Source organism: Drosophila simulans, chromosome 2L (assembly GCF_016746395.2).
Source record: "Drosophila simulans strain w501 chromosome 2L, Prin_Dsim_3.1, whole genome shotgun sequence".
Taxonomy (NCBI): domain Eukaryota; kingdom Metazoa; phylum Arthropoda; class Insecta; order Diptera; family Drosophilidae; genus Drosophila; species Drosophila simulans.
The window spans coordinates 12,137,874-12,151,325 of record NC_052520.2 but is presented as its reverse complement, the minus strand read 5'-3'; the positions used below and the strand labels follow the sequence as shown (position 1 = coordinate 12,151,325).

Genomic DNA, 13,452 nt, shown 5'->3' with positions numbered 1-13,452 from the left:
TTTCCCTTTGCACTTGTGCTGACAACTTTTCCAGAACTCTGCTTGCTTTTCCGCTTTTCAGCTGCTTCTGGTCCAAAGTGCAAATTGACATTTTTGTGCCTGCGGTTTGGCTTGCTCTCTTACCGCCAGAGAAATTACGGAATAATGATCGACCTATTTAATATCCTTGCAAGGACTCAATGCATTCTAAAAAAAATGCAGGAAGTATACCGATGTGCTTAATGGTAAATACAACTATAAACTTCCCTACCAAACACCTATTTACGTAATATTGTTAGATTTCTTCTTCTATAATTCAATTTTCTGCTTCTTTTGCACATATATTTTAAATATTTAATAATTTCTTAGAAGAACTTATCGAACATTTCATCATACCTAAACGCTAGCAAGACTGAAGAAACTACTTTTGGCGCGTGTCTTGTGCTAACAATTTTCGCAGTTTTTTGCGCTCCTTCTCCATTTTTAAGCTGCCACAAGACACAGGGCTAAACTTTTGAAATTACTTGCATTTTATAGGGAAATGTTCAGAGCGGAGAGAAGAAAAAACACTATATTGGAAAATAGAGGAGGAAGAATTTCACGTTCCACGATTTTTTTTTCTTTGCAGGCGCTTTACAAAAACATTTCCCCCCTGCGATGCATTTTATTTTAGCCCCACAGTATTTCTGGCTTTTTTTTGTGCGGTGTCATGGCTCTGTCAGTCCAAACGCCAGTCAATCTGTCAGTCAGCGAGTCAGTTAGCCATAATGAAGGAGGCGAGAGGAATCACGACGATGATGCTCTGCTGCCCCGTCCCGCCACGCCCAGAAAATATCCCGCTTGCTGTGCTGTCAGCCGGATGATAGCGTTTCATGATAAGTTTATAGAGTTTTCCCTTGTTTGTGTCGGATCAGCGAAAATTCCAATTAAAGACCGTGATGCCCATGTCTCTTTCACTTCTCGGCCGAGTGCCTCAATTTAGGCTCGAAAGCATTACGAGGTGACTAACAATGTCTTATTCAAAAGGGTAATTACTAGGGCTTTTGAGCACTTGAAGAAAATCACAGCTCTAAAATGCAATATTCTTCTAATTTCTTTCTTATGGTTTTTCTAATGAAATATATTGGGTAATTGAATAAAACAATGTTTTATATCAGTTTTTTTTCAACGATAAAGCTGGCTTTAAAAAAGTATATATTCATTTAAAACTTTTGGTGTATTTCCGTTTAACTTATAATGCAGTTGAGAGGGTTGAGCTTGATAAAATCGTAACACAAATCAAAATTTTCTTACCCCATTTAGCGTCTTAACATTATGCAAAGCATCCTGGGCTTTCAGGGCGGCGCGTCTCGTATAAAATGTCACAAAGCAGCAACCTGGAAAATAAAGGGAGTAGCATAAGATTAGCATGAGGGTTAAATTGAGTTTATTTGCGAGCTGGCTTCGTAAAAGGTGGCACTGGGAAATTATGAAAATTATTGTTATTAGCGGAGGTGGGCTGGGCAAAATGCCCGAATGGAAAACGTGTGAAAACTGAGTAAGCCATGGGCGTGGCCCAGAGGGCGACTAGAAATGTGGCAACAACATGACAGCCTGGCACTAAATTGAACATTATAGCCCCGGCAAATGTGTCGCGTTTGAGATTGGAGTGCAAGTTTCCTGGGAAGGATGTAGGGTGCGACACGAAGGCGGTTCGGCCGACTTTTGGGGCGAAAAGAGGGTGGCCAAGGTGTTGAAATTTATGAGGGTGCGAGAGTCGACGGCAAGTGTGACCAGCATACTAAGTGATACTTAAACTTAAACATTAGTTTTCTCTACCCTGTTTCATACATGATGGTATAATAAAAACCCCTCAAACTAAGCAATATTTAAAGTGCATTCTAGTTTTCAAGTGCCATAAATACTTAAACATAGTTACTCCATTTTATAAATATATTAATAATATTACAGCATTCAGCTCTTTAAAATATCTCTTTAAATAAAGCCTGAAAACATTCCATCTACCTTTTTATTTAATTTTTTTTTCGCATGGCATTCCATTTCCATTTTACCAAAATACGTTTTTGTAGATTCTGTTTTGGATGTGGCAGAAATTCCCTTTCTTTTATGCGCCAAATCTGTGGCCAAGTTACACACACACACAGAGCTTTGGTTAAATCCATTTCCGGATCCTGCACACACACACACACACACCTAGACTTTTCACTGCATCCCATCGTTTCCCGCACTTGCAATTTCCCTACATATTCCCGCATTTTCCCACAATTTTCCCGCCCAATTTCAAGGCCTACCTCAACCTCGGGCTCAGCGGTGTGTGATGCCAGCGCTGGTTACAACAAAACTTAATACGGCAATGCAATAGTTGCATAATGCAATTACCCACCAGCGTATCGGCGGCATTTAGTGGTGGCCATTTTGGCTGCCTTTCCCCCCTCTCCCCCTTCAGTTGGTTGGCCAGGGGGCGTGGAATCCGGCTCAGTGCCACCCCACTACGCTCCACACAGGTAATTCAATCTGTCGCAGTTCCTCTCTTTTTATGCCATGTCACCACCAACATTTTTCTGCATTTTTCACATATTTGCAAATATTTTCATTTCTCGTTGCGGCCGCTTTTTTAGCTGCCATTAAATATCTGGCTGAGTGAGGTTAGACGCAGCAGTCGTCGGCACATCCGACGTGTGAGTGAATTATGAGAGATTCCCAGTTTTTCCGTTTTAAAAACATAAAAATATTTAAAAAGGGTGTACGGTTTTAATTCTGTGGTTAAATGGATCTTCAAAATATTTGTGATTTAATAGAGTAAAATCAGATGAAACCAGAGCTTTTAAATCTAAATTTAATTGGAGTTGTATTATTATTCTAAGGTTACACCTCGCACAAAGCTCTTCGCTCTATTATTATTACTCCATCATAAATATATCGTGTTTCATTGAAAAGTAAGGAAAGCTGGGTGAAAATATCGCATTCAATGGAGCAGATTAAATATCACTTAAAATTAAACTAGCGTTAAATGTAACAAATGAAGGAAAATCGAAACTATTCGGAATGCAATAAAACATAGTCGGCGGGCAAGGATACTGCAAGGATACTGGTTCTGGCTGATCGAAGCTATAGATACGGAAAGCAATCGAAGGATAACGAAGGAGGAGGCAACGGAACTGCATCAAAACAACGCAGAAAACGAAGAAAAATCTCACACAACTGCCATTATGTGCATGTCAACTGCAGTTAGAATCAAACCCAAGACACACACACACACACACGCACACACTCACAACCAAATAGAACAAAGCGATAAAAAACAAGTTTGCCAACGGAGTGAAAATAAAGGAAACGCCAAGGAAAATCGAAGAAAAAGCAACAGCAACATTGATGAAAACGACACCCAGTCACGTTTTTGGACAAAAAGAACTTAATCCCGGCAAGTGGGAGGAAGATGAAATCGAGAGCCGCCAGACAAGACGTGCCAAAGTCCGGCAAAAACTAAACTAACGTATATATATATATATAAACGTATATATCCCGACCTTTATATATCACCCATAAAGCACAAAAACCTTGGAAACACGTTTGTGAACGAAGAGTGCAACGAAACGAATTAATCGAAGTTAAATAAATCAATGTCCTCAAACATTGCCACCCACAGATTTACTGACTACGACTAGTAGAGGGAGCACAAAGTAAATGGAACCAAACACGAGATATTGCACAGGATCAAGGATGCAGCTGAAACAAGCCAATCTCAAATGTATCTTTGTATATGCGATGTTTATTCGTGGGATTAAGACTGCAATATTGCACTAACTAGAAATCACAGTAACTTTTAGCAACTTTCAATTATATATTGAAATCTGGCACACTTTAATTAATATTTGATTTTAGATGCTAAAATCAATTTTGTTTGCTTAAATTATGACTAGAAATCAACTATGCTAGTAAAATCTATATCGAAACTATACTTGAATCTTTCACCTGAACCGTGACAAAGATTTAGTAATGCTCCAATGGCAACTAAAAGTCATGACCAAATTGCAATTTAAAAAAAAAAAGAAATCAAACTCAAACTGCTCGAAATTTACTTCCTCGAAACCTGCATTTGAAATTGAAATTCGCCTTTTCCTTTGGCGCGCAGCAAAGGCAAGGGGGGTGTGGAATAAAATTAAGTGAAATTTTATGCATTTTTCACGCTCAGTGCAGCAGCTAAATAAAAATGTCAAGAGCACAAAGTTCCTGGAAGAAGGCAACTTACAAAAAAAAAAAAGAAACGACCGATGAAGGCGTTAGATAAGTGCGTTACTTTTCCTTTTTCCGGGGAGACATTGGACAGCTGGTCTTAGAGTTGGGAAAAGCTTTTCAAAATGAAGTTCTCAAGGCAGTCGAAAGATAACTAAAACGGGGACGACGCCAGCAAACACCCAAAAAATAAAAAAAATCTGCTAACTGACCAAGATTTTCCCCCACTCCCCCCTACTTCTACACCAAGAAAAACCCCACTTAACCCCGATTTCTAACTCAGTGTGAATTATATTATTTCTTTTCCTTGGTTTTTGGCTGGATTCTCATCTGCGTTTCTTCTTCGTTCTTCCTTTTCTGGTTTGGTCAGCGAGTTAGTTTTTTATACGGCTGAGGTCATAAATCACAGGCTCGACTAAAAAAGTGGGCGTTGGGGGGTGCGATGGGCGTGGCTGCCCTGGTAGGGAACTGTGACATATGCTCTTGTTTTGGGGTGGAACAAAAGTTCACAATTGAATACGGTCAGGGTGGTTTATCTGCAAAAGCCTAGCTTAAGGGCTTAAAACTAATGATTATCGAAATCATTTACCATAACGTAATGTAATTAAGCTGATTAGAAAGGGGAGCGATAAATAAATGTAAAAGTACGAGGGGAAAGTTCAATTAAATATGTGAGCTTTTAAATCTAAAGAATTTCTTAGAAACAAACATAAAAAAATATAACCAACAAGAAAGGTAGGTAGGTTAGCTACGTTAAGTATCGATTTTTCATTAAATCTACTTAAAATTAAAGCGAGCTTAGTAACGGGGAAAATCTTAATTTCTTCATAGTTGGCTGCGTTTCGTTGGCCACAAAAGCCGCGAGAACTTCAAATTCCAAACCAAAGAGGCCACAAAACATTTTACACCGCTCCCCTCTGGCAGCTCATTCAATATCAAATTAAAAGCTACCCGTTTCTACCTTTTCTCACCTGAAACAATCCGAAACGGGAACCGCAGACAATCCTTCTCGCTATGCTTCGACTCCTTGCAACCGGAGGTCCCGACCCCCCGAAAATAACGCCCATTTATCCCGTATTCGGAAAATACTACCCATTCTATCGCCGAACCGCAAGCGCTAATAAATTATGACCCAAGCGCTTAACCTTGTGCCGCTCCTCTTCACCTAACCCCGCCCCTGTCTCCATTCTCTTCTGACCCCTTAACCTTCACACCTCTCACCTTTATCTCTTGGCCGCAGTGCAACAAAAAACAGTAACCGTAAAACCGCAACACCCGCAACAACGTCGAAAATCCAAGAGAGGCGGAAAAGTTAGTGGGGAAAATGGGAGGAAAAACTGCCCGCTAACGAAATTTAGTGCCCCAAAAAGGATAACCATTTCGGGGTGCTAGAAGGAAAGGGAAGCATTAGCCCAGAAATACTTGTCCGAAACGAAAAGGAAATTTTTTTGGTCGATTCCTTTTATTTATTTTCGTTTTGCTGTTGGTATTTTTTAGTTATTTACGACTTTCTGGTTCAGAGGTCAACCATCGCACTTAAAAGTGTCATTTTGCATTTTGTTTGGTTTAAAGGAAAAACCGAGTCAGCGCCAAACAGCAAAAATAAACTAACTCGGACAAAAATGCAACAGACAAAAGCCAGCAGCAGAATAAAAAGTTGCACAAGTCTAAGGATATGGATGAGGTCCTTTAAAACCCAATGGTAGCCTAAAACTGGGTTACAGTTTGCCATCTAAATGGAAATGTTGTTAGCAGGAAGTTGTGCTGGCTTAAACCGAGAAAAGAGCGACCAACAAAAAATGCATCATGCAAGCGGAGAAAATGGTGTTCCTAAAAAGGTCGAAATGAAAAGTAGTTCACTAGACAAAGTTTTGGAGTTATTTAACAGGTGTTTAACTTCTATTAAAGGTTACTTAAAAAAATAAAATTTAATAATTAATTAAAATAATATGAGCCTGAAGAAAAGTTCTAAATATAATTTTTATTATATTTTTTACATTGGTTTCTCATTTTTCATTTCGATAAGCAGTCCAATATACCCTTTAAAAAAAATGAAAAGAAGAAAAGTTCGTTACCACTTTATTTTTTCGCCACGACTCGTTGTAGGTCACTGGCACGCCCACAGAAAAAGGAACCGCCTACTTTTCCTTCTTTGCGCTGACATAAATAATAACTTTGAAATGCAATTTGTGTCGATTTTGTGTTTGTGACTTGCACAAGTCTCTTCCAGCGACAAAAATACCAGCAATAAAAGCGAACATTTTCACATGAGCACTTTGGGAGTGGAAAACGCTGTGACTACTTTTCGTTGCTGCTTGTCATAAATCATCAACACAACGCGCCACTTAAGTGCTTCTAAAACTGTTCTTCCCACTCGCATTTCCCCTTGCCACGCCCCTTTTTTCTCGGACACTACTGACCAGAACAGCACAGCCACGCCCACTTTTACAAAAATAAGGATGAACCTGTCAGCGGCAGTCGGAAGACTAGACAACAACAACAGAAAAAAAATGGGATAAATACAGATGGAAAAGCTAAATAGACAGTTGGATACGGAATAACAATGACGCTGAGTAAACAAAACGTTTTCGAAACACAAAATATACAAATGCACAATGGAAACGAGACAAGAATGAATCCTCTCACAGAAATATGAATAGAAAAATCGGAGCCAAATGGCAATTGGAAATGAAAAAGATTAGAAGTGGAAATGTCGTTATGAATGAATGGGGGGAAAAAGAGCACATCAATAAAAATAGAAACTTGACTGCAGTTGAGAGGCCTCAGAAAAAGAGGCGGAGAAATGAACAGAACAATGAATATATTGGAATAATGAAAGGGGATACCGAAACTCGCAGAGATTTCCATTCCAATGAAAACCAAATGACAGGTGAATAAATGAACAAAATAAACTGATTTTGTCAGAAATTTATATAAATAATATAATATTAATAATAATATTTTGAAATATAATTTCAAATGAATTTAATCTTATGAATAACTGTGAATAGCCTACAATTCATTACACCAACGCAGTAGCCTTAATCAGTAATCCCTAAGCCTTGATCTTAAACTCTTAAATAAAACCCACGAATTGAAAACTCTGAATTGTATTATTTAAATCAACACATAGTCCCCACCGAGTTTCGTTGCAATCTCCATTAGCAAAGCTCAAGGCTATTGAAATGTCTGCTCAAACACAAATAGCGAACAAAAAGCAATTTGCTGATGAAATGAAATGGCAATTGCAAGTGAATGCAATTAAAAGGGAGAGAAGGGGAGACATAGAGAAATACATATGTATATGTATGTGTGCAGCGAATGCACGACTTTGGTATATTTGTGTTCTGGCTAGACCAATATCTCATATTAATTCTGTCTGCACTTCTCTCATTTCCATGAAGGGGACGATAAAGTTTTGGCGGAGCTTTTAGCTATTTACCGCAACAAATTCGAGTGTAATTTATCAGCCAGACAAAGGCGATGGACAAGGAGAGAGAAATCGTACAGTGGTCTGTCGCTAACAGTAACATGACTATAAGGATACGAATTTGGTTTCACTTAGTTTTTGTTTTTAGGCGGTAAGAATGAATCCCAAGTATCTTTTGAAGTTCTGGACATCATCATATGATAGTGGAAAGGATAATCTTATCGGGTATGAAAAATTTAAGATTGACTAGAACTAGTTTTCCCAATTGGGAACACTCACCCTTGCTAATTCCGGTGGCCTTGTCCCGCAGAACGTTGATCGAGTGCACGGCGCCGTACTCCTCGAACATCTCGCGCAGCTGCGACTCGTCCATCGACTTGGGCACCTGGCCGACGAACATCTTGATGTTGTCCGGATCCGGTTCCTTCTCGCCGTACGTCACCGTGGCGTCCGTGTCCAGACGGAAGCAGGCGTCATCGTCGACCATGGCGACCACATTGCGGTTGGCGCTGCACGGATTGTTATTGTTGTTGACCAAACCGGCGGCGGACATTATACCGTTGCTGCCTACGGAAACCAGTGCGTTGTTGTTGCTGCCGCCCAAGCTCGGATTGCTGTTGTTGTTGCCGACGTTTAAGCTGTTGTTGCTGGTGCCGTTGCTGTTATTGTTGTTGTTGTTCAGCAGCGATGGATTGTTGTTGTTGCTGTGTATGGGACTATTCGGCAGGCTGTTCGTTGCACTGCTGCTCTTATCACTCATTCCAAAAGCACTGGAAGAGATTGGAAGAAGAGAGCCAGGATTAGTACAGTGAAGTAACGATAAATGAGACAATATGAATTTGTGATGTGCGTATTAAAAATAAAAATATTGTACAATACTTAATGTAGTTAATTTATTTTAAAGATATTTGCATATTTTTTGGAGTTCTGGGAGCAAAGCGTGGGAAGGAATCAACTTCTACGAGTGTCCACTGTACTCGAATCTTTTACAGTTAGCACACACTTACTCCAAGTAGATATCGTTGTTCTTCTCGGAGAAATCGAAAATCATGCGGCGATTGGCCAAAAACGAAGCGCGACTGGTGAACATATTTGCGATTTCAAACTGAATTTTTTACACGGTCGACGCGAATAATGAACGGGAAAACTTGAAACTTTCAATTTAGCGGCAGCCAATTACCAATACCAATACGCTTCACGTTTACTGTTAACGCACACGGACACTCGAGGTCGGATTGATTAAATTAAGGGCCTAAATAAATACTTCCACTTAACACGGCACTCGGAACTCAACGTGACTAATTAAAAAAAGCTATATATTTAATATATAAACGCAGCGGCTTCGCTTCTCCTCCCTCTTCCTCTTCTTCTTCCTCGCACTTCCTTTTCGGTCAATCGTCGATGGACAAATGAACGAGAAATCGTTGCGGCGATTGGAATGGAGTCAGGTGGAAGAAGTGACCTTCCAGTGCATTCCAAAGAGAGCGTAGGAGAAAGAACAGACTTCAAGGTCAAAAGCTCGATGGAGCAGGAGAGAGCATCAAAAGTGGAGACAGTCTACAAACTTTCGCATTGGTATTAAAATTAACGGGTGATCAAGTTTTTAAAATCGCTCTGATCGGTTTTCTCAATTCCAAGGCCGTCATACGAATTTAATCTGAAAATCTGCGTAGAATTGGAATTAAAAATTCCACGAATTTATCCTAAGGATATTTGAAAACAGAAAAGTTTCTCTTTATAAGGTAAGTTCTCCATTGCATGTGAAAATACCACAAACGACAGGACATCATCATTAGGGTGTGTTTGCTACAGCTTAATTATGTGAAATGTGATACGTTGCGATTTGTCTTCGTATTCAAACGGACTTTAAAGCTAATTCGAATGCCTAAAACAACTTGGACTCTGGCTTGAGTGCGCCCCACTTGTTGGCCCTGTCAATTTTCTGGCCGAGTAGACCTCAAATAGCATTAACCTAATGGCCATTTGCTTGTGTAAATAAACGATTTGAGCTTTTTCGAATGGAATTGGGTCGGATGAAGCGCGATGAGCAAATACTTGGGCAAGGACCTCCACCACACCTGGTGATTAAACGCTAACTGTCTACTAACGTTCACGGTGGTGAGTCAAAACTAGTGTTTACTTAAAGTTAGAATAAATTAAGTATCTAGATAGTAGGTTTAAATATTCATTTGACCACTAAAGTTACGAAAGTATATTAGCCTAGAACAGGGTATAATTTAACCAGTTAGCAGGACGTGGAATTAATAAATTATTTTTGACGTAATTAGAAATTTTGGGTTTAAATGGAAAAACTTACAATATAACTTGATATGTAAGTTGAAAAATTTCAAATTTTCCCAATTTCTTGGTTTAGAATTAAGAATTGCTAATTATTTTGTATGCAGATTGTTTATCTGTTTCTGATTTAACTCATCCACTTATTTTTATTTCCACACAAATTTGGTGCTACTTGTTAATTTTACTTTGTCTTCTAATTTCTTACAAGTTTCACTTTTATCTACCGAATTCTTGTCATCCCGTTCCAGTTCCTTTTCGCCCTTTGCGACTTCTTTGTTGCATTTTGTAATTTGAACTTTTTCTTTGCTCTGTGTTTTCCAGACTCAAACTTTCGTTCTTTCACTCTTCCCACTTAACCCTCTCTTAGCTTTTTCGTCTTGACTTTAATTTAGTTAAAGTTTGTAAGTCACTGGAGGCAGGGGGCGGATGCCACGCCCCTACACTAGACTGCAAAATCGTAGGGAATCACTAGGGACGTTCTGTAATTGCAACGACCCTTTGACACATTTATTGCATTTCTTGCTCTACTCCACTGATAAAAAATTAACTAAAGTTGTTAAGGGAAAATCACAAATATTCATATTCAATTATTCTACGTGTTTAAAGACCGCCTTCTTCAAGTTTCCCGCATTATTTCTAATATTAATTCTAAGTACTGCAAAAATAGTAATCAATATAGAAATTTTATTCCCATTTCAACTATTTGTTGCGGTGTAAACTGTACATGATCCGAGTTCAGCTAAGGGGTTCCAATAAAACATGCAATTGCGACAATTTTATCCCAAACTTTTTTAACCGAAAAACAAAACTTTGCACCCCAGCAAGAAAAAAAAAACAACAACTGAACAACCCAACGAAGAATGAACGAGTAAAACGTGGTGAACTTTGTTGCTATCAAAGTTTAAACTGCAATTCATCTTCATCAACAAAAAGTATGCAATAAAATTGGCAACAAGGAAATTCTGCGATATTTTGACCCCAGTAATACCCATCAATGCTTGAATTCTATTCACAAGTACACACGCTAGCTCGCAATTTAAACTTGTTGTTTTGTATAAAAAACTACTTTTTAAGGACACAACTAATTCGGACACAACTTATTTCAACTTTAATAAGTCTATTCCATTTAAGATTTCACTCTTTAAATTTTAAAGCAAACTTTGGCGCTCTTTTCCTTTGCTTACTTTTCTTAGCATTTATCTTCATTTGTCGAAGGAGCCGAAGGAAAAGCAGAAGGACCTCGTCCTGCAGCAGCTGTCAACAATTTGCCAACCGCAAAATTGTCGAGGGAGCCAAGTGGGTGTTTGAAATTCGGCATAGGGATTGGACTTGGACCACGCCTGCGATTCTCTCGAGAAACTCACTAATTTGCTTGATTACTCCAGAGAATATCCGGCGGCTGAGAAATTTGAAATCTATTATAAAAGTTTTTTAGCCTCAAAATGAAGGCCCACTTGGGACAGCTGGCTGAGATGCCGTAGAAGGTGTGTGGGGAAAATCATCTTCGACGGCGTCGACATGGGTCAACACTTTGACAGGCACAAGGACAAAGAGTCGAAACTTTTCCAACAAAGGTGAGGAAAATTAACAAAAAAAATAGGTAGTTGCAGCAGCTGTGAGGCACTCGGAAAAATTGGATCACAAATTGAGTTTATTTCACTTAATAAAGAGTAAAATAACCGTTAAACGATGATTTATAACAATATACTTAAATGCATTATTTTAATATTTTTTTTATTATTATTTTTTTTAATACTCCAAAAATATTAAATAAGCCTTTAGTATGAATGATACTCGACTTGGATAGTAGTTTAAAATTTTTTCAGTGATGGCAGCAGCTGAAAAATTCTTCAAAAAACTTTTGCTAGTCTTCACTTTTTACTTTTTATTTTTTGTTTTTCGGATCTCTCTTATTTTGCAGGTGAGCTGGATAATTTTTTTTTTTTATGTCTAGCGTCTGCTTTACAACAAATCAAGTGCAAAGTGGAGTCCTCCACTCCATGTTACTGTTGTTGTTGGAGAGCAGAGTGAACTTTTGATTCTTGTTATTTTGTTACTCATTGCTCTTTGTTCTCCCTGATTGGTTTTTTGTTGGTAGTGCGGTATACTAGAGAAGTGAAATCAATGGGAATGGAAAAAACCCAGTGAAGTAGGGCATAAGGACTTTGCGAGGACGAAAGGTTCATAAAAAAATGGCAAGAGAGCTTAAAGATTTTCTCAGTTAATAACTCAAGAAGCTATAAAATTGCATTAAAATATAACAATATTGCCGCTTTCCTTTCTTCTGTTAGGTAATACTGCCGGATTCTGTAGTATCTTAATTTAACAACCACGCATAAGCCCCATTCAAATCTCATATTTCCCATAATTCCCCTTCATCGCTAAACTATAAAATGAAGTACGCACCTTTACCATTTTCCTTGAGTTAATAACCAACCTAGCGGTTTTTAAGCAGCTTAAACTCAACCCCCCATCCAACCCGGGGTTTCCTTTGATCTGGCCAGGAATAACCTTTTAATGCGACTCAAGTTCAGAGGACTATAAATTACTGAACTGCGCGAAAAACAGCAGAGAATGCTGGGGAAAAGCGGCGAATGAAAAAAAAATATGAGAACATTTCAGCACGCTTATCAAAGATAATTTTAAGCCGCATTTAAAAATGATTTCTTTGCTTTATTTTCGCACAGACCCTGCCACTTTCTCCAGCCGCTTTCCCGGCGCCATTCGCTCGCTTTTCGTCGAGCTACGCGACTTTTTCCGCTCACTGTGCGTTGTCTGGCAACCCTGGAGGCAAATGGAAAGTGGGAAGGTGTACGATTTTGGTGGGTACCAGAGCGGAAGGAAAGGCGGACCAGGGTGACCAGGGTGACTAGGGTGGCCCAATGTTGACAGTCAGTGAACCCCGAAAAAGGCAATGCCAACAATATAACCAAGGAGCGATGTTTTGCTGAACGAAGTACTTGATACCCTAAGAAATTATTAAGCTATAAACTTTTTATAAATAAAATGTTTGTTAAAATCATATTTTTTGTTATGAAATGTGTTTTTTATAACATTTTATATTTGCTAAAGAGATATTCCAAGAAAATGTTTAATGGATAAGTCCTTTTATGTAAAGGGCCCAAAGTAGTTTACTCCACCAACGCGCTGCTCTTTTTTGGTCAAGGGTCCGTGTCCCCCCAGCCCCTCATAGACCCAAAAACCTGTGCAAGGACTTGCTCCGCTTTCGTCCTTCCACTGCGACAATTGGATGAGCAAATGCTGACGAAAGGGGTAGGAGAAGATGGGGCTTATGGACATGGAAAAGAGGAAAAAGGGGAGCGCAGCTTGGACTTTGCCCAAATATTTGACATGGCCAAAAGCAGACAGTGGCCAAGGGGAGGGAGGGGAAGCACTGTCTGGGGGACTGCGAGGATGATGAAGGTGATGCAGCTCATTTTTTGACTCTACTCCAGGGATTTCCATGGGTCTTTCGGCGATGGGGTCCTTTTTGAGTTTAGGACTCGTGTGTA

At 39.1% G+C, this 13,452-nt stretch overlaps 1 protein-coding gene and 1 long non-coding RNA gene across 6 annotated transcripts in view; one reads left to right on the top strand and one right to left on the bottom strand.

Moving 5' to 3' along the window:
* The window catches only part of LOC6732078 (CUGBP Elav-like family member 2), a 102,424-nt gene that overhangs the window by 32,450 nt on the left and 56,522 nt on the right, over nucleotides 1–13,452 (bottom strand). For 3 of the 5 annotated variants that reach the window (XM_039290986.2, XR_005543428.2, XR_005543430.2), the window contains exons 3-4: nucleotides 7,922–8,412; nucleotides 1,273–1,355 (exon numbers count right to left, since the gene is read on the bottom strand). In XM_039290986.2, coding sequence (XP_039146920.1) covers nucleotides 1,273–1,355; nucleotides 7,922–8,412 — 574 coding nt within the window. Of the gene's footprint in view, nucleotides 1–1,272; nucleotides 1,356–7,921; nucleotides 8,413–8,649; nucleotides 9,078–13,452 lie in introns of those variants that run through there. The other 2 variants (XR_005543431.2, XR_005543432.2) reach the window with 1 other exon arrangement.
* LOC120284231 lies at nucleotides 9,270–11,425 on the top strand. The gene is made up of 3 exons (XR_005543435.2): nucleotides 9,270–9,384; nucleotides 9,455–9,760; nucleotides 11,134–11,425. It is a non-coding gene; the product is annotated as an uncharacterized LOC120284231 (long non-coding RNA).